The 26,961-nt window shown below is 42.1% G+C and overlaps 1 protein-coding gene across 1 annotated transcript in view; it reads right to left on the bottom strand.

Moving 5' to 3' along the window:
- LOC144266511 (mucin-2-like) overlaps positions 1-21,114 on the bottom strand; it is a 65,189-nt gene extending 44,075 nt beyond the window's left edge. Inside the window, exons 1-10 of the mRNA XM_077819945.1 lie at positions 20,742-21,114; positions 7,345-7,416; positions 5,245-5,506; positions 4,710-4,824; positions 3,836-3,926; positions 2,815-2,924; positions 2,363-2,579; positions 1,587-1,712; positions 908-1,025; positions 308-446 (exon numbers count right to left, since the gene is read on the bottom strand). Coding sequence (XP_077676071.1) covers positions 308-446; positions 908-1,025; positions 1,587-1,712; positions 2,363-2,579; positions 2,815-2,924; positions 3,836-3,926; positions 4,710-4,824; positions 5,245-5,506; positions 7,345-7,416; positions 20,742-21,114 — 1,623 coding nt within the window. The remainder of the gene's footprint in view (positions 1-307; positions 447-907; positions 1,026-1,586; positions 1,713-2,362; positions 2,580-2,814; positions 2,925-3,835; positions 3,927-4,709; positions 4,825-5,244; positions 5,507-7,344; positions 7,417-20,741) is intronic.
- Between the last annotated feature and the right edge of the window lie 5,847 nt (positions 21,115-26,961).

The raw sequence follows: 26,961 nt of genomic DNA, 5'->3' as shown, positions 1-26,961 counted from the left end.
TTATGAAAATTGACCAAATACAGCAGTTACTTGTAAATATTCAGCATTTACCAACAATTACTACATCCTGGACTCTGAAATACATCAGTATTTACCTTGCATGTCAGGATTCCCAACATCACAGCTAGTTAATACATTTTGCATGTATTGCTGTATATTCTCGCTCAATGCAGGGCTCTCCGGCTTTCACAGAAAACTCTCCAATGTTCTTTCCTAAGTGTGGTTGGCTTCTCTAATCCTGACTGAGGCAGCCCTCCCACTCCTTCCATCCTGACTGGATGATCTATTAAAACCTGATGGTGCTTACCTTAGACAAAACATAAGTGCAGTCTCCATGGACATTGTAACGTTTTTCATCATATGTGGAGATGTGTGAACCTCCTTCTACTGTACAAGATCCAGGGCACGGAATGTCTTTGCAATTCCACTGACCTCCATTGCAGGTACTGGAAGGAAAGCGGAGAAATTAATCACAACCCGTAATAATAGCCTGGAGGAAAGGAGTTACAAGGTTTTGTTGTTTTGCTACTGATGTTCCCATCATATTATTCTTGGCTTCTTCAGAGGAAATCTAGGTTTGCAAATAAGTGAGTGGCTGCAGTTTCTTTTGTCTTGGAAAAACCAAAATACTTCAAAGGAGCAAACAAAGAGAGAGAATTTTAACTGAGAGGTAATAAATCTATATATCACAAACCCTTATCTTAACTTGAGTCAGAATGCAAAGCCTGTTAAATAATGACACTAAAGGAGACAAACACTTTTTTTTTTTTTTTTTTTGGAGATTCTGTTCGAATTGCAGGGAAGTCAGTAATATGCACCCAGAGGCGGTTAATGATGAAATTGTGTATAATAAACCATTAAACTAGTTCATTTTATGAAAAAAGAAACAGCAAAGTAGGTAAGTTACCAGGAATGGCAATGGGCTCCAAAAGATGTCCCTGGAGCGTAAGAGTTGCCATTGTAAGGACAGGAACACTCCTGAAGGGGGATGCAGCCAGCATTGTTAATGTCATCAAGCACAGTTCCTAAATGAAGAAAGAAACTGATACATTAAAAAGGTGTTTTACACATATGGACAATATGCAATTTTTCTTGCTTTAAATAGTTGACTACAAATATAAAATACAGTCTTGGAGCCAGATCCTCAGCTGTCATGAATGGTCATAGCTCCATTGAAGTCAGGGGAGCTATGCCAAATTGCACCAGCTAAGGATCTTGCCCTTGGAGTCTTAAAATCCCATTGGTTTTTCAAGGGATTTCCTGCCCTGTAAGATGAATTCAACTGAATAATACTGAATTGCTGTAGTAAAACCACCTCATTCCGATAAGACAGGCAGCATTTTATGTTCTATTTTGGTCCCTGATTGTTCCACACTATTTTGCAGATGTTGCACATCTACAGGAAATTAATTATTCAGTCACGTGTTCTGTCACTTGTCGTGCACAGGTAAAGGCCTACCACTTGAAGCGGTGAAAAGAGCAGCTGGAGGAGCCCTGAGCCCTGAGAAAGCTGCTAAACTCCTACATGTAAATCTGCTAGTGCTCTTTATTGAGACTATGAAAGATGGGAGTAAATAAAAACTTGCCTGGAGGACAGAAGCAGCCATCCATACAGTGATCTTCACAGACTTGAGATCTTTCAGGGTTGGTGCAGGTGTCAGTGCAGGGGGATCCACATTCCTGGTACTGCATGTTGAAAGGACATGTCTTGGCTGGAATTTTAAACAAAGACAGATTTCTGAATTCAAATGTAATCCCTGTTGGCTACATATTAGCATGCATGTTCATTCAACCTTTCCCCACTAGACATGAGGCCACATCAAACCCGAGGTCCAGGGATCTCTTGGATTTTGAAAATCCCAATCCATATTTTGTAGTTTACGTTTGTTTTTCAAAAACTTGTGCATCAGATAGAACTGTATGGTGCTGAACTTGTGACCTAAAGTCTGGAATTCTATGGATTCATGAGTAATTGCCTCATAGATCTCTGAGGCACTCTGGTGTATTTGTTTTGCCATCCCCTCTTTTCAAGCATCTAAATTTCTAGTGAAATATGGAAGCGTTAATTTTCCAATGCATATACATATTTGAGTTCTGTGGAAATCACTGAAGTATCCAATTATACCCTGGAGAATTTACCTCCAGAATTTACACTGATAAATATTAGTGAGCACAGTTTAACCATGGGGAGATCAGCTGTACCCCAGGATCTGGCCTGAAGTATGGAATTCATATTAGAGCGCTCTGGAAACCAATCCAGCACTTAATAACATGTAGTTCCTATGAGTCCCCAGCAAACTATAGGAATCTGTCTCTGATTAATTGGCAAGTACACATGAAGACCAGTTCTAGAGACACTTACGACACAGTTCTGGGGTTCTCCAGTTCAGAGGTTGTCCATTGGCATGGGCGCACTGCCGGGAGTATTCACCAAAGGTGTTACAAATACAGAAGGCATTCTTAGATTGGTCACAGCGGCACAGGTCGTGTTCACAAGATCTAATGTAGTCGCTAACCTCAACTAGAGTATTACATTCTGAAAATGCATGGCCAGTCAATACTTTACGGCAAATGTCATCCTAGAGAGAAAACAAAACAGAACAATTTATTAAATCCACAAATTCCTCAAAACAGAGAGGATCAGTTTTTAATACTGTTATCCATTTGTTAAAATTATTCTTTAATGACATCTTGTATTCTCCTTCTTCTACTTCCAATCCCTTCATAGTTTTCTCCACGTGTCCCTCCTGAAACAGGAGAAGAGAGTGGGTACATTTAAATGAAAGACACATAAATAAACAAAAAGATCCTTACAAAATTGTCCGTGCAGTTGTTTAGGGAGGATGATGTAGGATCCTCACAGACTTCTGTTGGCCCATCCATCTTCTGCATATTTCCAAACTGCATGGCAGTCAGCTTAGCATCTGCAATAAATAATTTATTAATATACAGGATTTTTAATGGAGTTGGTTCTCTTTGAATTCTTTCATGTAGACATTACATTTGGCATGTAGACAAAATTAACACTGTGACACCATAGACTCAATTTACTTTGAATGACATCATCCTTATATCAGAAAACAATTTCAGGAACATGCAAACTGAAATTTGTATTGGAAAATGACAAACTCATTCCAGGTTAGATGAGACCACAGTTAGATAACAGAAGAGAAAGTTTTAGACAGGTTATGAATAGAAGAGACTACTGTGAGACAGAATTTAGGAGAAAAGATGAGATTTGAATAAATTTCCTAAAAGCTTTGTAAACAAAATGGTGATACTGACAGTGGGAAAAGAGAGATGGATAGAGAGATAGAGGCCTATAGCCAGCTGATTGGGCAACTCAGGCTCGAGATATTGTGCTGATGCTTGCATGTTAATTATGGACAAAAATGTGTGAGGGTTTGCAAATATAGTTTATATATAAAATCATATAAATATAATTTAGAGGTGACATCTTGGAGTATGTTAAAATAGAACATTCTTGACCAGAAATTGTTGTGATTGCTTTGCTTATTGTCTTTTGGCCTGTGGATGGTATTATTATTGTCTTTTGGTCTGTGGATGTATTTCTACATTTAATTATGCTTGAGAATCAGTATTTCGCCCACATCTAACTGGCTAACAAATGAAATAAATAGACAAATGGTATACACGAATACATATATAATTCAAGTTACTGAAGATCCAAATGTGCTGATGTTCTCAGCAGATCTTTCAGCTGGATGGAAAAGAGGCCTGCTGAAGGGGTATGGCCAACAGAACACAAAAAATGGATGGGGTAGACATTGGAGCTATTAGAAGCCAACAGTCTGTCATTATTTTTAATACTTACCGTTTGAAAAGAACTCATTGTAAGTTGGAATACCATTGAAGTCCCCACAAAGCCCACAGGTATAATTGGCATATTTGTCATTCAGTTCCAGCTAAAATGGTGGGGGAAAGTTGATAGATGTTAATATACATATTCCACAATGTCTTCAAAACCAGTGAAAGCAGTTGTGCCTCCTACACCTAAATAATTTTCATCAGTGTTGTGTAAATGTTTTAGCAGACCAATTCAAACCTGGCTCATAGAATGTGGACTTCATAGAATCCAAGTTATTTATGCAGACCTAGTTTTCACTGCAATATCTGTATGATATCCAGCCTTTTTTCTATCTATTTGTTTCTTCAGAAAGAAAATCAAATCCACTGTGAAACTGAAGTCCTATGACAGTGGAATTCTATTGGGAAATAAAATTTGAGGAGGTGAGTGGCACCTAATGTAATGATGCTATTATGTTACTGAAGTGAGGGAAGTGCTTTTTCCCATTTTAAGTGGGAGGCCTGATTTCCACTAGGAACACACCACAGTTGCTTTCTGCAGGAGTGCATGAATACAAACATAGCTCTGTAATGGGAGAAATAATCAGCAGGGGGAAACAGCAGCTCCCAAACTGCTGGGGGCAAGTGTATCCAGGGACTAACCATATATCTTCATACTACCTCTCAAGATTTAGGCTTATGGTCAAATATTTAGGCAGTTTCTCTTTTGTACACCTTTACCTACTTGATTTGCATATGCCATGGCTGTTTGTATGCACGAGTGTGGAATCAGTGCGTGCAAATTGGTGCCCAAACACATTCTTAAGCCAGTCAAAAATTTGAGTCTAAATGTTTTAATAGACTGTTTCCTATTCTCTGAAGCACCTAGAACTTATTCTTACCAGAATGCTGTCATCTTCATTCCACATGAAAACCAGGCCCATTTTGGCAGTCACTTTCATATACATGCTGCTTCTCTCAACCATGATTCCAGACTGGCTGTAAGGCAGCTGAACCCTGGAGAAAAAAAGCATCAGAGATGTTAAGTATTTTCTATGCCATGCTGAAGAAGAAGAAAAGGTTGCTTGTGTTATCAGGTGTCCATGTGGGTCCTTCGACAATGCAGTATTGTGGAAGAAAAAGCAGTTTAAAGAAAAGATGGGCCCAAGACACAAAAAATATGGATCTGGATCTGGATTCAAGCTTCCTCAAAGCTCAGGGGCATTTTGATCTGGTGTTTTGGTTTGGGCCCATCTCTGAAGGGAAAGAGTATTTTATATTGTGACATCCTAACAGAAGAACGGCGAGATGGTTGTATGGTTAAAGTTACATGGTTTATCAAAATACATACAAGTTTTTCCAAGAAAGTGCTGAAATATATGCCTGGTTTGAGGAAACAGCTATGTTCATCACACACAGAGATATGTCTAAACCTACCTGTTGCCATTGACAACAACAAAGTTCTTTGCCATTTCAAAAACCACCCCATCGAGCTTCATGGTGATATGGTTGATTGTAGGAGCATTTTCCACCATAGTGCGCCTGATCTGGATGTTGAAGTCCTCATAGGCAGCATTGCAGTGGGATGCAAAGATGTAATTACAGAGCCCAGGGAAGTAAAAGATGTCCCCATCAAAAGTCTTGAAGTGGAAATTGCCCCACGTACTGCATACGCGGCCATTGTGAGCTGGGTTGAAGGCTGTGGATTGAAAACTCGTTGTAAGAATTTACTGAGAATTCCCTGACTTAACGTGAATATTATTAGATCAGTCTGCCCAAACCTTCATTTCTTTCGTTTATTCATTGCTCTGTCCCCTTTCATTTATTTTCTGTCCATTTATCAATTGTGACATAATCAATTTGTCCATCTATCCACCTACTTATTTAACCCATCTCTGTTGCTCCACCCATCTACTGTCTGCCATGTATAATGTACCAACCTATCTATGACAGGTTTCAGTGTAACAGACGTGTTAGTCTGTATTCGCAAAAAGAAAAGGAGTACTTGTGGCACCATAGAGACTAACCAATTTATTTGAGCATAAGCTTTCGTGAGCGACAGCTCACTTCATCGGATGCATACTGTGGAAAGTGTAGAAGATCTTTTTATATACACACAAAGCATGAAACAATACCTCCTCCCACCCCACTCTCCTGCTGGTAATAGCTTATCTAAAGTGATCACTCTCCTTACAATGTGTATGATAATCAAGTTGGGCCATTTCCAGCACAAATCCAGGTTTTCTCACCCCCCCCACCCACACACAAACCCACTCTCCTGCTGGTAATAGCTTATCTAAAGTGAACACTCTCCTTACAATGTGTATGATAATCAAGGTGGGCCATTTCCAGCACAAATCCAGGGATTAACAAGAACGTCTGGGGGGGGGGGGTAGGAAAAAACAAGGGGAAATAGGTTACCTTGCATAATGACTTAGCCACTCCCAGTCTCTATTCAAGCCTAAGTTAATTGTATCAAATTTGCAAATGAATTCCAATTCAACAGTTTCTCACTGGAGTCTGGATTTGAAGTTTTTTTGTTGTAATATAGCAACTTTCATGTCTGTAATCGCGTGACCAGAGAGATTGAAGTGTTCTCCGACTGGTTTATGAATGTTATAATTCTTGACATCTGATTTGTGTCCATTTATTCTTTTACGTAGAGACTGTCCAGTTTGACCAATGTACATGGCAGAGGGGCATTGCTGGCACATGATGGCATAAATCACATTGGTGGATGTGCAGGGCATTGGTCAAACTGGACGGTCTCTACGTAAAAGAATAAATGGACACAAATCAGATGTCAAGAATTATAACATTCATAAACCAGTCGGAGAACACTTCAATCTCTCTGGTCATGCGATTACAGATATGATAGTTGCTATATTACAACAAAAAAACTTCAAATCCAGACTCCAGCGAAAAACTGTTGAATTGGAATTCATTTGCAAATTTGATACAATTAACTTAGGCTTGAATAGAGGCTGGGAGTGGCTAAGTCATTATGCAAGGTAACCTATTTCCCCTTGTTTTTTCCTACCCCCTCTCCCGCTCAGACATTCTTGTTAAACCCTGGATTTGTGCTGGAAATGGCCCACCTTGATTATCATACACACTGTAAGGAGAGTGGTCACTTTAGATAAGCTATTACCAGCAGGAGAGTGGGGTGGGAGGAGGTATTTTTTCATGCTTTGTGTGTATATAAAAAGATCTTCTACACTTTCCACAGTATGCATCCGATGAGGTGAGCTGTAGCTCACGAAAGCTTATGCTCAAATAAATTGGTTAGTCTCTAAGGTGCCACAACCTATCTATATTTCTGTGTTTCTACTTATCTATCATATGTCTGCCCACCTATCTACCTATCAATCAACGCATTGTTCTGCCATCATGTCATGTTTATCCAGCTATTTGTTCCTTACAGCACTGATCGACCCATTTTTTCCCCTTAATCAGTCTGTTTCCCTGTTTATTTTAACTTTTTGATCAGTACTTCAGAAGGTTGGAGGAATTTTTGAGACTATTTGCTTAACTTACATGTTATTACTGGGCTTGTTGTCAGTGGCGGGATGAAGTTCACTGTTCCAGATGGAGTACTAGTAATAAATGCTTCAGACAAATAAGGAAAAAAAAATCAGTTAGTATAGAAAGTTTATGGGTGGTAGTTGTGGGAGGAATTCACCTGCCTTAAAATTGTTTAACCAAGCAGGATTGCACCCTTATTTTGCAGTCATTCTGTTCAGAGAATCTGAGAAAGAGACACTTGCATAACAGTAGGATGCAAGATAAAAGGAGTTTGGTGGCCTCAGCCTAGTCTCCACCTGTCCATATCACAAAGCCACCTCGCAGGGCTGGCCTTATCATGAGGTGAACTGAGGCGGCCACCTCAGGTGCCAGACTGCGGAGGCGAGGTGCCACTAGGACCCAGAGTGTAGAAAATTGTGTCTGCTGCTGGTGCATATGTATTCTCTCTGCTCTAGATGCACAGAGATGGTGGAGTGCTGTGCTGGAAGGAGGAAGGGCACAAGAGACATAACAGGCAGGCAGGAGAAAAGGTGAGAGGGAATAACAGCAAGCAGCAGGAGCTGCAGGGAGAGAGAGGAGGAGGATTAACACCAGCTTCTCAGGGAGCTTCCTGTTTCCTGCTGCTTCCCTGGACCCACTTGAGGAGAACAGGCAGTCAACTGAAGTAGTAGGAGCCAGTTAGGCCCTTAAGATGCTGATATCTTCCCTCACTCAGGCCCTGCTACCAGCCTGCTTATTTGTCCCCTTCAACTGAGTGTTGAGAGCCACTATAGCTGGCACAGAACAGCAGTCATGAGTGAAAGAAAAAAACACCCCTCTGGGGCAGCATTCAGAAATAGAAAGAAAGCAAAGGAAGCTTTTCTGTCTAAGCAGAAAAGAGCTCTCATGAGATACATAGACACAAATGTTCACAGTGAGCCTTCTAGCCACAGTGAGGATGTGAGTGGTGAGGAGATGCCTGATCTTCCAGTTAGTCAGAATGCAGATGACCTGGCATCTCCATCTCAAATGGATGTCACCATGCACATTCCTGAAGAAAAGCGTAGATCAGAGAAGAGTGTGGTGGAGGCGCAAAAAACAGCTGCTGCTGAGTTTAGTTCCTTAAGTCTAGATGATCCAAGACTGTGGACCCACTCGAGCAGTTAGTTGCCTGAGGGACTTCCTTGTACTGCATGGGCCACAGCAAGTGAAAAACTTCATGTTCCCCAAAGACAATGAAAATAGAAGTTTCCATCCAACACATTACTGGCGTGAAATCCCCAATGGTGACAAAGTGGAGAGGCCATGGCTTATGTACTCAAAAACCCAGAATGCTGCATACTGTTTTTGTTGCAAACTCTTCCAGCCTAATGTTCCAGCCACATTGGGTTCTACAGGAACAAAGGACTGGAAAAGTCTGGCTAGAAATCTGGCATGCCATGAGAAGGCAGTAAATCACCAGAGAGCATTCCATAGGTGGAAAGAGCTTGAGATGAGACTACGGTTAAAGGCCACCATAGATGATCAGCATCAAGAGAAGATTGCATCAAAGTCCCTTTACTGGCAAAATGTTCTGAAAAGGCTCATTGCTATTGTGAGAGTGCTTGCTACCCAAAACCTAGCACTGCGTGGCACTTCAGATCAGCTGTATGTGCCAAACAATGGAAACTTCCCTAAAATTGTGGAGCTGATGGCCGAGTTTGATGCTGTACTCCAGGAGCATCTAGGAAGAGTCACCACCCAAGAAATGTACACACACCACTACCTTGGAAAAACAATTCAAAATAAGATCATACAGTTACTGGCAACAAAAGTCAAACAGAAGATTGTGGCAGATCTGAAGTCAGCAAGATATTATTCTGTTATTCTGGGCTGCACGCCTGACATCAGCCATACGGAACAAATGACTTTAATGGTGTGTTTTGTAACAACAACAGAACCTAATGAAAATGTCCCTGCAATGGTGACTGTCAGAGAGCATTTTCTAGAATTTATTGACATTGATGATACTACAGGAGCTGGTATGACAAATGTGCTTCTTAAAAAGCTGGAAGATACGGGAATTGCGATAGCTGACATGAGAGGTCAGGGCTACAATAATGGTGCCAACATAAGAGGAAAGAACAGAGGAGTGCAAACATGGATCCGAGAGTTAAACCTTCAAGCTTTTTTTTGTCCCATGCAGTTCTCATTCATTGAACTTGGTGGTCAGTGATACAGCATCAGTTTCTAGTGAGGCTACTGAATTTTTTAATGTAATTCAAAGCATCTATGTATTTTTCTTTGCATCAACTCATCAGTGGCAAATTTTGAAGCAACATCTGGGAACATCCTCTCTGACACAGAAGCACTGAGTGCCACACGACGGGAAAGTCGAGTGGAGGCGATAAAGCCTATCAAACACCAAATTGGGAAGATAGATGATGCCATAGTTGTCATTATGGAGGATAATGCAATGACAGCAACTGTCGTGGGAGAACAGAGGCAGAGGGAAATGGAATCAGCAGAAACATACATAACTTCAAATTTCTATGTGGCTTAGTGTTGTGGCATACTGTTTGAAATAAATGTTGTAAGCAAGAGATTCCAAGGTGTTGACCTTGATATATCTGGAACAATGGAACAACTAGACAAAGCAAAATCATACCTACAGTCTTACCGGTCAGATGAGGGATTTCAAAACGTTCTGAAGAGTGCACAGAAGTTGGCAGAGGAACTTGACACTAAAGCTATTTTCCCACCCATTCAAGAATACAGGAGTCACCGAAGAAGAAATTTTGATTACGAGGCATGGCATAATCTCATAAGAGACCCCAAACAACAATTCCAAGTTGAATTCTTTAATCAGGTGCTAGATTGTGCAATACAGTCAGTTGAAGAACGTTTCATGCAGCTCAAGGAACACAGCAGTATGTTTGGGATGTTGTATGATATTCCAAAACTCCTCACTATACCTGAAGAAGACCTACACTAGCAATGCAGGGCACTAGAGACAGTGTTGACATGTGATAACATGTACAATATTGATGCAAGTGATTTAGGTGATGAACTGAAAGCCCTTTCAAGATACATTTCAGCAGGATCAACTCCAAAGGCTGTTCTGGAATATATGTGCACAAATAAGATGACCACCCTCTTTCCAAATGCTTTTGTTGCTCTGCACATGCTTCTAACGCTTCCTGCAACAGTTGCCAGTGGAGAACACAGTTTCTCCAAACTGAAGTTAATAAAAACACATCTATGCTCCACAATGACACAGGATAGGCTGGTCGGCCTTGCAACCATCTTAATAGAGCATGAGCTGGCCCAGACTGTGGACCTTCAAGAAGCAGTTCAAATCTTTGCAACCAAGAAGGCATGGAAATCACCACTTTGATTATTCAAACAGATAAAAATGCCAGTGTTTACTATGCAGACAAGAAAAGTTACATTTGCTGTTCAGGCGTTTGAAAGCTAGGTGTTAAAATTTTTGAACAAGGCATTTTAAGTTGTTAGTTCTCCTTTATTGGGGTAGGTAGCAGAGCAGTACCATGAGAGGAGTAGAACAGGAAGAAGGCAGAATTGAGACCTTTCAAAGTTTTGGCCCAAAAGAGGGGGCATAGGGGTGTCATTTGAGCTCCCCGCCTCAGGTGCCAAAATGTTGTGGGCTGGCCCTGGCCACCTGTCAGGTTATCATTATCCAGTAGAAATAACTTTCTCTGCCCAGAAGAGGCCCTGGGCCAGAATAGCAAAGGATCAGTGCTGAGGTGCAGAACTCTCAGTGAAAGCTTGTACAATTCTTGCCTGCTCTATTTTATGCCTGACTTAATTTGCTACCTGGCCTTACTTTTATGAAAAACAAAAATCACTGAAAATGATTATATTTGAACTTGTCAGTGTTTAGAGAATGGTAAACAAGAAAGAGAAAATTTACATTAGCACAAAGGATTATGGGAACATTTATCAAGAAGTGGCAACAATTATGATATACGAATAGGAGCAATTCTGCAAGTAATTACTCATGCAAGTAATCTTTACATTTAATAGGACTCCTCACATGAGTAAGGGCTTTTGAGATTAGTTATAATTAATTTAACATTATCATAATAACAAAGCATACAAAATAATGAATGACAGAGAGAAGGTAGATCAGGTACTTCCGTTCACCCTGTCTGATTATACAAAAAAAACCAAGGGAAGAATCAATATAAATTGGCAAATATAAGTGGCAAATTTGAAACCCAGATGAAAAGTGGCAAATTCAACAACATACAGTTAGGCGGGGGAACTCATCACCACAATATCGCTGAATCCAAGAGCTTATATGGATCACAAGAATAACTAGAGTTATAATAACAGATACTAACAGGCATATAAATAATTTGAAAAGGATATAAACCCCCATGTTTCAGAGCTTGAGACCACCTCTAACTATTGGGAGTGAGGAGGAAAACTTTCTTTGGGTGCAGGTTACCCCATGACTGTCTATTGCAGGGTTTCTTGCACCTTCCTCTGAAGCATCTGGTACTGGAGAGTATGATTAACAGGATTCTGGAATTGATGGACCATGGGTCTGATCAAGTATAGGGTAATTTTTACATTTATGGTTACATAAAAATGTAGGATTTAACAACAATCCTAGTGGAAAACTCACCAAAAATAAAATGTTTTAAAACATTTTAAACTGATAGTGAAATCACGAAATTTCAAGAGATGGATAGTTATTATTTTGTTTTGATCTTCAAAGCTATCTTCATCCAAATGTTGTTAATTGTATTGGCTTGAGGCAAGATGATTAAATTAGTCCAGTTAATACACAAACATTAAATATTTAATGGAAATGGTACAAAAATAAAAAGACACAAAGAAATCTCATTTAAATGCAACCATTTAGAAGGATTGCAAAGTAAAAGAAATAAAACTTTAAAATATATCAGTATAGAGCCAATTAAATTAGACTTTTTCTTTTCGTTTCTTTTCTTTTCTCAGAGCAAAATGAAACGTGAATGGGTTCTTACCTTGTTGGGCACAGCAGATACCTAACATAAAGGCCCATATGGAGACCCATATCCCCTGGCCAAACCCCATCCTGAGTGGAGTTTGGCACAAGGATACTGAGTCAGATGTTGGTCAGGAGAAGTAGTTCACCTGCACTGTCTGGGTCTTATATAGCAGGAAACTTTGGCTTTGCTCCCAGATTGTTTCACATGGACTGAGAAGGTGGGGTTTTGGCGATTTTAGCAGATGCATAGATAAACAGAGGATGCTCTTTTTTTCTCAGGGACTGACCAAGCATGTTTGCATTTTGGGAGGAGTATTATTTTTCTAAAGGTTCTGTCTAATAAAGGACATAACATGAATGGCAGTAGAACAATTCCTGTCCCATTAACAGCAGATCCTGAAAAAATAGTCAAAGATCTTTTGAGTCCCTTGGTGGTTTTTTGAATGAGAGGCAGGTCACCTTATAAGTTTCTAGTTACTGTAAATGATACCAGTTTCCTCTCTGGTGAAAACCAGTTCTTCCTTAGCCCTGAAGAGGATGCAACATTTCAGCATGGGGGACCCTCCTTGCTTTAGAAACAATTTGGTGCCTCATGATGTGAATATTCTTTTTTGTGATACGAAGAGACCTATAGCCCTAAAAGACAGGTACTCTGTGAGCACGTACAGTGAGAACTTCTCCATGCTGCAGAGACAACAGGCATTATGCACCTTCCTGGGGAGATTTGAGCTGTTTTTATCCATGCTTTATCCTGATTATATTGAAGATTGGTCCAAACCCTGCACTCTGAATCCAAACACTTCAGATTTTCCAGTTGTGTGCATCTAGATGTATCTTCCAGGCTTCCAGAGCCCATCAAAGGCTGATTTCTGCTGCCAAGATTTGAAAGTAGAAATTAGGTATGAATCTGCTCTCACCTACTCCAGTCTGAATCAGGAGTAATTCCACTGAACTCAAGCAGCCTAACACCAGTTTAAGGGAAAGGAGAACTGGGGTGATTATGTTTGTGGGATGCAATCTCAAATGTGTTACTCCAGTTTTACTCCAGCTTAACTCCTTTCACATCATTGGAATTACAACAGCTAAAAGTGGTGCAACAGAGTGTTAACTGTGGCCCTGTATGTTCTGTGTTAATAGAAATCTGTCAGGAGCTGCTAATGTATTGATCACAGATGTGGACCTGTGAATCTTTTCCACAGTTGTTACCTCCAATATTAATAATTTATCATTTAAAAATGTGAATTAATTTATATTTAAAGAGACAACACCAACATTTCTGGGCTCCTGCTTTGTGCCTTTTAAATCTTCCATTTTAAAATTTACTCCTTTTATTTAGGGGGAAAAACCCATCAAACTTCAAATTTAGGGCTTTGGCAGTCTTTAAAACCCTGTTTTAAAGGCAAAAGCCAACGTGCAAAAGCCTGCCCATTGTATTGTTCAGGATCACAGGTATGGTTATACACCTGACAGGTATAACATAAACATTGCAACAGTTATCTGTAGTATCTGTTTGCTCTGTTTTTATGAGCCTGCAGAGGAGTGTATTTGATGATATTCCTGCTCTGAGAGCATATTCAAGCTTGATTCTTATCATTTTCAATCTCCTGCTAGTTTGGAAGAATGGAGCTGGCAGACCGAGCCAGAAGTCAACACCATGTACCCACTCTTTCCATGTGCATGCATGTGTTTGTGTGTTCATTGTGTGGGATGGGCTGGGAGGCCTATTGCACCGAAGAGAGAGTGCGCAGGGGAGGGGGGCACAGCTGAAAGATCACATGTGTGATGTGTTTAGGGGGAGAGGAAAAGTCACAAGGGTGTGTCTAGCTTGCAGGTGGCTGGAGGAAAAACATGCAGATGAGGGTGTATGGAAGTGGAGAGAAGACAGGTAAACTGTAGGAGAGAGGAAGTTTCCAGGAGAACTATTGTCTCCAGCATGTCTGGAGGGACTCAAACTGGTGACCTCTCACAGGCCAGTCTGGAGCCTTTCTGCCTGACCAATTGGGATATTGATTCGATGTAATTTCTTATGGCTGAGATAGTCAAAGGAGTCTAAGGAAGTTAGGGGCTGAATTTCAGTGGGAAGTGGGCATCTAATTCTCTTAGGCTTTTTTCAAAATCTCTGCTTACAATTATAAATGAAAACACATTCTCCCTAATCATAATGCTGTCAGTTATAACTCTCTGCATGTTACTGCATTGCACCTTGTCTCCCTTTTACATTTCATTAAGTGCTATTAGTACAACTGTTTTTAATAACAGTCCCATGTAATGTTAAGAACACAGGTTCCTAATGGAGGTACTTAATGGAATATTTTATTACACTTTCCAACTTTATTCTAATAGATTTTTGGACTGAATTCCAGATGGTGGCCAAATGCGCAAGTGTTAGTCATTAGATCAATATGCTAGCCTTTCTATTATACCACGCACGGTATATGATCCCTATCGAGACATCCAGGATGTCTGATGAAATCACATCTGAAGAGTTGGTAATAAGTTGTTTACATCTTCATGGTTCAGAAGCCCTGGAAAATGGAATAAAGAAAAGAAAAAAACCTGGACTTCCTGCCCATAGGACATTAATTTACTCTGTGCCAGTACCTGTAATTAATGTCAATACATCTGTATGTGGAGAAGGCAAATACCATCTAATTTTTGTGTCAGCTCAAACCGGTTAAATGTTTTAGATAAATATACTTTAGGCTTGTTTAGCTATTTGAACAAGATATCTACGGTATGTCAAATTGGGCATCCTGCTCCTGTGGTACGTGTAGTTCTAGTTAATCTATCGTGTTCCACCGTGTGCTCAGAAGTGGCAGAGTTGGCATTTCTGTTTGCCCCCTTCCATGTTGGTGCCCCATGCAACTTCTGATATGATCGGTTTCTAGGGCCAGTCCTGTGTCTGATGGATTCTCCACTTGTGCAGTGATTGGTACAGTTACAAAGTGGACCAGATGCACCACTACATTACATCAGTTTTAAGACACTCTCGTTCCGTTGAATTCAATGGAATTACAACTGGCTAAAAGTGGAAGGACATAGTAGTGAATCGGACCTAGGGAGTGTGAAGTGGATGTAAAAGCTGCCACCCACGTATAAATTCTAACTAGGGCAGTGTTTTACAGCTGCTTTGCCTGGCTGTAAATGACTACACGAGGTGCGTGGCTGCAGAGAATCAGGACCATTGTTCTGCAATTAGATGTTTAGGGCCAAACTGTACTCACAATGGTGTAAATGTGGAGTAAGTCCACTGACTTCAGAGCAAGAACAGAATTTTCGATTTACTCAGACACACACAGAAAATAGCTCTATGCACTTCAGTGCACACTCCAGCTGTGGCTCTATCTGGCCTATAGGTGAGGCTGAAATCAAGTGATGCCTCTTTGGTCTCTTGTGACACCATGGCCAGGAGTCAGGACTCCTTCTTGGGGCCAATCTAGTGATCAGTGTATGCTAGGAAATGCAAGCACGACTTCCCATAGTTAAGCATGGAACCCTATTTTTATACCTTGGGAGACAATTTGTGTTCAAATCATAGCATGTAAAAAAAAAAAATTATCCTAGTAAAATGGATTCTGCCAGTGCTTCATGGAGCACAGGGTTCCAGACATTGATGCCCTGTTGGGATAAGAGTCAACGAATAAGAAAATAGTAAGAAACTATAATGGCAATATTCATGAACATAAGATTTTAATTAAGATCACAGAAATCAGTGATTCCCAAACAAACAAAGATGTCACTGGGGTAGCTGAGATGCTTATTATTCAGGAAATAATGTTCAGTTCCACTAAAAGGTATTTACATTGAAGTAGAAAAAACCTTGTTTCCCTTGGGAAGAAGTGAAAAATGTGCTCAGAAGTGACGAAATCTTAAGAAGTGAGAAGATGAAACAGGCAATAGGGCAAGATTCTGCCCTGCCCTACACCCTGTCTAGTCATTTATAGTGCTGCTGAGTATATGTAAAGTGGGATAAAATGCCATGAAATAAGAGTGATAATGACTTACACACACTTTGCACAGTCATTTTGCTTGGTGTAAATGACAATGCAAGATGCAGGCTAGTGGAGAATCTGGCCCAATGATTTGGCAAAGAAGCAAAAGAGTGGCAAAACCTAAGCTTAAAAAAGTAAAGAATGCTGGCTGTAGGGCTCACTGTGTCAGCACTAGACAGAACAGTCACAAGGGCCCATTCTCTCATTTACACTAGTTTTGCACCAGTGTAAATGAGAGCAGCATCAGGCCCATAGTCTTCTGTGGGATTCATCTATTACTTTAAACCCTTGTAGACAGATCTTGTCTTAGTGGGTGGGGAAGGAGTGGTGGGGACACAGAGAGCCCTTCCCCCACTGAGCAGGAGATAGCCAAAATCCCACTGGGTGCACTCTAAGCTCAGATGGGAAAGGACACGGATGAGAATGGTGTTAACAATACTAGATACCCCAATAGGATTGGGTCTGGCTTCCTTCCACCACAGCTTGTCATTTGGGGATGATGCTGGGCAGAACATTAATATCTTGTGGTCCGCTTTCCTTTTCAACACCTCCTCTTCAGCTCTGGCTCTTCATTACTCTTCGTGGCTAAATGAATGCACATTAATCTTTAGTGTGCTCTTTTACAGTGCACTGTATTGTTTGGTTTCACTAAATTGCTGCACATTAGTCTCTGCATAAGCGGGTGTATTAAAAATAAAGTGCTCAGGTATGTTACCTTGTAAATGCCAGCTCAAAAAGTCATCAGCTATGAAGTGCCATTGGCTGATTTAAGAAGAAATCTTTGCTCTCCCATAAAATAATGACATCCAAGTGAAATTCCAATGTCCACCCTACCCAGTTGTGTAGACCTTTGTTTCCAGTCTCCTCTGCAATGAGGAATCAGAAACCTGTTACTCATGGTTGAGGGGAGTGGAGAAATTTCAGTTCATTACATCTGATGGAAACTGAAACGCAAAAACTGTCAGGCTGTAAGAGTTGACTGATTGTAACGGCCTCAAATCAACTAAAGAGTCTGCAGCAAAACAAAAGTTTATCAGCCAAATGGATAGTTACTTAAATTGATGTTTGTAGGTTAAAGAATAAATTATCTTAGATTCTCAAAGATGCTCAGATACTATGGGGAGGAGGGCCATACGGCGTCTTCATAAATATGGTATAATAAATTACCAAGGAAAAAACCCTGAAAACGGGGTTGAAAGTGTTTTAGTAACAGAAGTTCACTTTGTTTTTTTACAACACCTTATCTTGCTTATAATTAAGAGGTACTCAGTTTGAATCCCTCTTAGGGGCTGCTTTCCAGTATTACTGCCGGCAGTGAAACTGAAATATGTGGTTTGCATAAGGGAATGTCACTTGTTCAGCCAGGTGATGATAACTTTTCCTTTTTCTTCCTTCTACTTTCCATTTTTCTCATTTTAATGTTTCAAGAAACCTAGAGCCTTAGAGTAAGATTCTCATAGTCAAAATAATGTAAAATTAGTTTGGGCCAGGTCACTGGTAGGTGTAAATTAGCATGGCTCCATTGAAGCCAGTGGAGCTGAGTCCAGATTTTTTTGAACTTTAAAATCTAAACATAACTTCTAAAACCTACAATAATAGATATTGGTAATTAACATTGGCTTGTATAACAGTAAATATAACATTATCTGTTGTTATCTGATCAGTAGTTCCAGTGCCTGGCATACTATCTCCTACTTGATTCAACTGTATTTTTTTCTCTTTATGCTGAAAACATACAAGATAAAAGACACCGATTATACTAACTTAATAAAAAAGTTCAAAAGTCACCTCAGGTGTTTATATCACCTTTAAAACCATGTATATCATAACTACTTCACTCAGACAATCATATGTAAATAGAATGGATAAAGGCCCATTAATGTCAAGCCCTCTCAAATGTAAAAATTTGAATAAATGGGGCTTGGATTCAAACCAATCCTTAGTCTTAGTTTACATTTCACAAAATCAAAACAGCTCCAGTTGTGACCATCTTCTATTTTTCTGAACTTGCAGATGCTTAAGGGAATTGATTTAAAATGGGATCTGAGTTCAATCCATTTGAATTAGCAACACCCAAACCAGTCATTTAAATTTTGCAAAATCAAACCACATCAAAGTTATGTTTCTTTCTTATCCTCAGTGTTTGGTGCGTTCTTAGTGAACCTTGCAGTGTGTTTGATCATGGAGGGAGAAGAGGGGAGTTGCTGCCCAAATGCTGTGAAAATCATTTGGCTCCCAGGATTTACTGCCAGCCACAAATCAGCTGCTGTTTCTTACATTGCTTTTTGAAAAAAACGTAATCATTTTGTAAAGAGAAAATTAGAAATTGCCGTGCTATGGTCGGCAAATCCACAAAAAAAGTCAAAAGGTCTTTTCTGAGGTTTTTCATTAGGGATGTTAACTACTATTAGCCCCAGTATTGCCTGGACTCTCCAACTTTGTTTGCACTGAATAAGGTGTCCCAAGCATACAGAGATGAGCAATTCATGGTCCACCCTTGAATACTTCCTCATTGTTATTAAAACTGTAAATCTCAAACAAATATACACCCTTATTTAAAATAAAACTATTGACATAAACCATAATGAAACATTTATATGTGATACTGACACATTCACTGCTAACCTATGACAGTAAATCTGATAAAATTATTCATTGTAAAGAAATTATCCAACAAATGTAGCCCTTTTTTCTGTTTGGAAATCATTTGGTAACAGATTCTGATTTCTGTTGATATATTCAGTATTCACAAGTACTGTATTCACCAAATATTCAACTACATATATAAAAAATGAATGATATCCTACGGGTTAGATACCCTTACTCACTGTTATATTTCAGAGTAACAGCCGTGTTAGTCTGTATTTGCAAAAAGAAAAGGAGTACTTGTGGCACCTTAGAAATGGAATCCGATGAAGTGAGCTGTAGCTCACGAAAGCTTATGCTCAAATAAATTGGTTAGTCTCTAAGGTGCCACAAGTACTCCTTTTTTTTTCACTGTTTTTTTCCTTTTTTTTTCACTGTTATATGGTGATGACGGGCTATGACTGAATTCCCATTGCCAGCTAAATTGCACAAACTCACCGCAGGTCATCTGGGGTCTGTTTTCTGAAGTTAAACAGTTTGTGATATGGTGGTTGTTGAAATACATAATTGGTTGGTCTATGACAGTCACTGTGGTAGTTTCTGACACGTAGTTTGGAGCCATTCTGCAAACTGCACAACGTAGAGAGTTTCTGTTCTCAGTCACCTGAGTATTATGATTCAACTGCTTTATATATGACATTATCTTGTAAGCTCATCTCATCCTGATAGTTCCTGTGTTCCTGGGAGGCCAGTGGGGATTCATCCCTTGTGTCTGGTCATCCTGATACATTGCCGGACATGAGCACTTGTTCATCTTTGTCATATATAGTTTGTTCTTGGATTCTTTTCTAGCTCCCGCCATGAAACCAGTATATAACTAATTTAGTGAATGCTTTCTAGGTCTTTCTGTCTCTTCTGAGGATTTCAAATTCTTCTTCAGTATTTTCATGCTGCGAGGTTGCTCTGGTTAAGAAGTCAGATATGTACATCTCAGTCCCTTTCTGGTAGCATACATCTAAATTAGAGCATTGCAGCTTCAGTAGCTGATGGTGTTTGGGGACTGCTAGCCGTGGCTTTTTAAAAAAGTGTTCGCTAGTGGCTTATGGCCACTTTATACTCAAAGGCTTTCCTGTGCTTCTGCATACTGGTTGAATTTTTCACAAGTGAGGACAATTGCAAGAAATTCCATTTCAATTTGAGCATATCTTTATTCTGTTAGGGATAATGGCTTTGACGTGAAAGCTACCTGCTGTCCCTTTTGTTGCAGTGATGCCCCAGGTCCCATATCATGAGCTCCCCACTGCATAGTTGCCTCCTCATTGGCATTGTAGTATTTTATGATGAAATAGTCAGTCACAGATCTTTGATATGTATGATAGCTACATCATGTTGAGGAAGCCATATACATACTGCATCTCCGTCCAGTACTCACCTCAGGGATCAGTAGAAAGGTGCTTGGAAGAATTTTTGTCCAAATTGATATGGTCCAGAAGCCCATGAAAATGGATAACATGCACCATCAGGAAGTGAGCCATTGTTTCAGCAGGGGGTAGGCAGTCACAGGGGATGAAATGTACCATTTTAGTCTGTTGGTCTACAATGGTCAAGATCACTGTGTGGATGTCAGAGCTGGGGAGTTCCACTATGAAATCCAGTGTGACAGAGGCCCAGTGTCTACATGGGATATCCAGGGCACAGGGTGCCGAGGGTCTTAGCGCGAAGCGTCTTCGTGCACACACACAGGTCACAGAGTCAATGAAGTTCTGGGCTTTGGCTCACATATGAGGCCACCAGAAGAAACAGAAAATAGTGCAGAAAGACTTAAAGTGGCCAAAATGGCCTGCCAAGATGTTGTGGCAGAGATGAAGCACTTCTAGCAGGGAGCGCCCAGTGGTATCTGCTCATCAACATATGTGATCCTGGGTATTGGGCTCCGTTGAGCTGATGATGCCACTCGTCAAAGGCTGATTTAATTGTGGGCAATTCTTTATCTAATAGTTCATAATTCCATTTGTCAGGGGCGAGTTTTCTGGAGTATGTGCAGAGGTTCAGTGGCCCATGCCTCTGGGAGAGTACGGCTCCAATGGTTTCATTGGATACATCGTCTTCCATTATGAACGCTTTGGAAGGGTCTGGATATGCTAGAACAGGAGTGGAGGTGAAAGCATCCTTGAGCTGTTTGAAGAGATGGTGCGCTTCAGGCATCCAAACATATTTGATAGCCTTGCAGAGAAGGTTAGTCATGGGCGCTATTTGTCCTGAGAAGCCTGGAATGAATTGTCAGTAAACATTCATAAAGCACAGGAAGTGCTGTAACTCCCAGGGGGACCTACACACTACCCAGCTGCGGATAGCATTTATTTTCTGGGGAGTTCATCTTAAGGCCCTCTGGGGTAAGAATATAACCCAAAATTCCTGGGAGGATTGGTCAAAGGTACGGTTTTCCAGTTTCCCATACTGTCCGTGCTTCTGTAGTCTTAACAGGATGGAATGAATGTGGTAACAATGCTCTTCAGGGTTGTCCGAAAACATAAGTATGTCACTGAGATAGATAACTACATACTGGTCCAAGATGTCTTAAAATACGCCGTTCACCAAGTGTTGAAACATTGTGGAAGTATTAGCCAGACCACATGGCATTACTAAATATTTGAAGTGCCCAGAGCAGGTTTGAAAGGCAATCTTCCAATCTTCTCCTGCCATAAAGGGCACTAGGTTGTAAGCCCCTTAGAGGTCCAGTTTGGTAAAAATTCTGGCAGACTGCACGTGGTCTAGCCACTCTGAGATTAGGGGCAGAGGATGCCGGTTTTAGACTATCACCTGGTTTAGGGCCTGATAGTCTTTGCAGAGGTGTAGCATTCCATCTTTTTTCTTACTGAAAAGGACAAGAGTCCCTGGTGGGGAGGTGAAGTGCCAAATGAAGCCCTTGGCCAGGTTTTCCTGAATGCACACAGGACAAGCTGTCAGTTCCGGCTCAGACAATGCATAGATCTATCCATAAGGGTCCTTTGCCCCGAGTTGCAGGTATTTGGGGCAGTCATAGTTCCCGAGCAGAGGTCTTATATCTGCATTTTTCTTTTCAAAAACATCTGTATAATCCTGATACTTGTGAAGGAGATGGGGACTCAGGTTTGAGAGCAGTTCCTTTTGGCTGGCCACTGCCATCTGGGGTTCCCCTACAAGTGCTGTCACTTCTGATTGGCTATAGAAGCCCAGGACCGGAGGATTGGGGCTGCCTTCATGCAGGCAGACCCTTTGGCAATAGTCACAGGGGAAACTGATCCCCTTCTCGCACCAGGAGATGCAAGGATTGTGCTGTTTTAGCCAGGTGATGCGAAGAATCAGGGGAAAGTGTGCAGAATGAATCACATTGAATTGTAGCACCTCCCAGTGTCCATTAAGTATGGCTGCTTAGGGGTACTGTTTCCTGCATCACTAGGCCAGGGACAGGAGTCACCCATCTATCATCTCCGTGAGAACGGATGTAGGCTTTAAACAGAGGGGGGATCTTTAGGGCTTGAGTGGCTTCAGCATCTATGAAATTATCAGCAGCCCTGGAATTGATCAGGGCCCACTGACGGAGAATCAGCTCGGCCCATGGAACATAACTGTATTTGTACGTGGACATGCGGGATGTACATACATGTCCTGAATCAGGTTTTCCTTGAGGGCTGGGGTGGGGGGGAGCTTTATAGCATAGTGCCCTGGTTGTGCCCAGGCTAGTTCTCCCCAATATAGACTGGGCTTGTTTGTTTCTTGATTTCTTCCTGATCAAAATCTGCAACAGACAAGAGGCAAGGGCATATCCTGGCTCTCCACAATAAAAACATAAGTTATTGTGTTGGTACCATTCCTTTTCTTCCTGGGTCAACCGTTGGCAGACCAGATCAACCTGGATCCGTTGGTGGTTGGACCTGGGGTTCTCAGCCTGGGGTATGGGTGAGGTGGTGACACAATTCCCCTTCTCTCCTCTTTTTGCTCATGCAGCCAATTGTTGATGTAGATAAAGAGGTCAATAAAAGCATCTAAGCTGGCCAGGGCAGTTGGACTGCCTCGTTCCACTCAGTGTTGGCTGTGAGTCTCTAGAACTGGGCAGCGTACGAGGTAGCTGGCCCTTGCCCTTGCTGGAGACTTCATAGTGTGGCTTCTGCTGAGTGAGCGTGACAAGGGTTGTCAAAAATTGCAGAAAATGCTCATAGGAAGGTATTCGTCAGTTAATCCTGGGATGTCCTGCTCTTTCAGGGCGGAGGCCCAAACCGGTACTTCTCCAGCTAGCAAGCTGATCAGTATTCCCACTCTGGCCTGGTCAGTGGGATACACTGGAGGGAAGAGCAGGAAAATGAGACTGGATTGCTTCAGGAACCCCCTGAACTTCCAGTGGTTCCCATCAAAATGTTTGGGTAGCTGTACTGAGGAAACCTATTCAGAAGGTGGTTGCCCAACCTGAGCAAGGAACATGGGCTTCTCTTCTTGGAAGCATGCTAGCTTCTCATGGAGTGTCTGATTTTCTGCTAGGAGCCGTGTCATTTGGGACCGCAGCCTATGGTTCTGGGATTGTAGCTGAGTGATCCTCTTCTGCAGCTCTGGTACCCCATGTGGTCCAGTGGGTTGTGGTAGACCCACTCCTTCCAAATCCTGCTAAGGGGCTTCCATGGAGGGGGTTGAAAGGTGGTCTGGGAAGGGGACTGGGGTGTAGAAGGTCTGGCCTAGCAGTCATGGCTGGACTAGTGTCAAGTCAGGTATGTCCAAGAGGCAGGAGTCAATGAGCAGAGACAGAGTAATTGCTAGAGCTGGGATAGATAAGCAAGAGTCAGAGTTAGACTCAGGCTGGGGTTGGAGACTGGAGATCAGACAGGGTCAGTCAGGGTGGGGTCAGAAGCTAGACATCAGTAAGCGAGGTGACAGCTGGAGTCACAGCAGGCCAGAAGTCTGTGTGGTTGCCCAGACAACTTTCTGGAGCTCCCTCTGGGGTTAAATAGTGAGCATGGACCAATCAGAAGGCTGCAGCGTGCTGTTCCTCTGGACCCTCTGGGTAGGGTAGCCAACTTCCTAATCACATAAAACTGAACACTGAGTCCCCAGCCCCTTCTCAGAGGCCCTGCCCCTTCCCCGAGGCCCTGCCCCTCCTCACTACATTCCCTCTCCCTTGGTGGCTTACTCTCCCCCATCCTCACTGGGCTGGGGCAGGGGGTTGGGATGTGGGAGGGGGTGAGGACTCTAACTGGGGGTACGGGCTCTGGGGTCAGGCTGGGGATGAGGGGTTTGGGATGCAGGAAGGGGCTTCAGGCTGGGGGGTGGAGCCAAGGGATTTGGCATGTGGGAGGGGGCTGCAGGTTGAGGTACGGGGTTGGGGTGTAGGAGGAGGTATGGGCTGTGGGCTCAGGGTGCAGGCTCTGGGGTGGGGCTGGAGATGAGGGGTTCAGAATGTGGGAAGGGGCTCTGGGATGGGGCAGGGGGTTGGGGTGCAGGAGGGGGTACGGGCTCTAGGGTGGGGGTGCGGGCCCTGGGGTGGGGGTGGGGCTGGGGCTGGGGTTGAGGTGTTTGGGATGCAGGAGGGGGCTCTGGGTTTGCGGGGGGCTCAGGGCTGGGGCAGGGGGTTGAAGTTCAGGGTTTGGGCACTGGCTTACATCGGGCAGCTCCCGGGCAGCGGTGCAGTGGGGCTAAGGCAGGCTCCCTGCCTGTCCTGGCATCCCACTGTGCCCTGGAAGCAGCCAGCAGGTCCAGCTCCTAGGCGGGGGGGCCAGGAGGCTCTGCACGCTGCTCTTGCCAGCAGGGCCCACCCCTCAGGTCCTATGGGCTGCGGTTCCTGGCCAATGGGATTGCAGAGCGGGGAGGGGCAGCACGCGGAGTCCCATGGGCCCCGCCGCCTAGGAACCAGACTTGCTGGCCACTTCTGGGGCACAGCCTGGTGTCAGGACAGGTAGGAACTAGCCTGCCTTAGACCTGCAGCACCACCAACCGGACTTTTAATGACCCAGTTGGCAGTGATGACCAGAGCCACCAGGGTCCCTTTTTGACTGGGTATTCTGGTCGAAAACCGGACGCCTGGCAACCCTACGTCTGGGAGTACTTCCTGCAGCACCTAATCTCCATGGTGCTCCTTGGATATGGCTCTATGTGGCCCCCTGGTGGCAGTGTGGAAACATCAGCTGTCCCGGGCTCCTCTGACCTCGGTTCTGCTCCCATGGATCCTTACACTCTGCTGTCTGATCCCACACGGCGTTCTCAACCAGCTGTATCTATCTGGTGGTACCCAAAGTGTGGCAAGGTAGCTGCTTTCCTTATACAGTAGCACTTGCCAATAACCATCTTTGGCATCAAGTACTAAGAATATTTTTTTGCTTTTGCCAAGTCAGGAAATATTTCTTCAAAAGTAGGTATTTGGTACTGAACTCTTTTTGGTGCTTTGTTTAAACTGCTTGGTTCTATGTAAATGCAGAGTTTGCCTAGTTTCTCAAAAGCTACCAGGCTGCTTATCCAACTTATGGCTTGGGGACTTCAGCAATGATGCCTTCTTTTTTCCATATGTTTTATTGCTCTCATTATTCCCCCCCCCCGCTTTTAATGCAATGGGTCCTCTGCAAGGCAGATGCTGTATTGGCTGAATCATTTGTATCTATTTCCAGGTGTAAGGTGCCTGGAAGACAGCTCATTCTTTTGAAAACTTTTTGGTAACGTTTTAACAGCTTCACTGCAGGGAGGCCACGATACGTGGTCTGCTCCGATTATGTTTTTTTGGTTTGCTTGTGTGTCTTTTGTATGAATTGTATGTCTCAGGTTTAGCGTCGCTGTGGATGCGCATTCACTTGTTTTAGCAGTGGCTTCTGTGGTTTTGAACTATCTGAAATTTTAGATGGTATACTTTTCCTTGCTATTCTGCTTGTAATTTACATTGTCCTAATGGTATTAGGATTGTGCCATTGTATAATTTTATTTTGGCTTTGCTGGGTTGTAATTAGACTTTCTTCTCTTGAATAATGCTGAGGAAGTCTTTGTAGCTTTGTACAATTACTGAGGCAGCTCTATTTATTTGGCACTGAGTTTCCTATTTATTTGTGTGCTGCTGCCTTGTCTTTGCCTCTGATGCTGGTCTGAGATTTACAAGCCATTTAGTTTTGCTGTTTTGCACTGAGTTAATATCATAACCATGCAAAATCTCGTTCTCTGAGTCATTGCTTGGTTCCTCGATATAGTGCATTTTTTCCCTTTTTTTTTCTTATTGGCAAGCTGTGCCATAATAATTTCGCTTGCAACAATTATTGCATATGATTCTGTATGTGGGGCATTTTCCATTATCATGTTTTTCTCCACAGTATATTCATTTGCTTTTCATTTCTCTTCTCTATTTTGCATTTTTGCATTTGCTTTTGCACACTTTTTGTGCATTTTTCCTCATATTTTCATGCTTTTCCTGAGCTACTTGGTGAATTATTTCTTTGCCCACGCTATTTATGCTCTGCATTTGGATGTGAGCTTGTTCGCTAGCTTTGCACAGCTCTTCATAGAGTTAGTGTGGGTTCCCTGAGCATTCTTATTTGAGCTTCTTCATCTTTCATCCCTACTGATCATATATAATAAATTAATTCATCTTTTAAGATTTGACAATTGTATGAGTTAGCTATTTTGAACAGTTTGGCAATAAGCTGATTTATTGTTTCTCCAGATTCTTGATTACACTTGCTGAAAAGATACCTTTCATATGACATTTTTTCTGGGTTGAAAATGCTTTTGGAGCACTTCTAGGACTTTACATGGGTCCTTTCAGTCTGATGTGGTGCGGACATGTCTAGATGCAGTTGGAGCATGTGGCAGCCTTTGCACATTACAGATAATAGTGTGGCTATTGTTATTTTGTTTTCCTTTTTATCCCGCTCCATTGCAATTTCATAGTTTTCCCACTGTGATCTAAAAAATATCCAGTTGCTAAACATGTCCCTTTTATTTTCCTCTGCTCGGGAGCAGGAATCTGGTAGGCTGTCCTGACTATTGTTTTCCCTTTGTTTTGGTTTTCGGTGTTCTTAGTTTCTGATTTCACGTATCTGGAGAAGCTGACTCACTTCTGATACCATGTTCAGTGCTCAAGCATAAACA

The sequence above is a fragment of the Eretmochelys imbricata genome, chromosome 6 (genome assembly GCF_965152235.1).
Source record: "Eretmochelys imbricata isolate rEreImb1 chromosome 6, rEreImb1.hap1, whole genome shotgun sequence".
NCBI classification, from domain to species: domain Eukaryota; kingdom Metazoa; phylum Chordata; order Testudines; family Cheloniidae; genus Eretmochelys; species Eretmochelys imbricata.
This window is presented reverse-complemented; position numbering and strand designations above follow the sequence as displayed.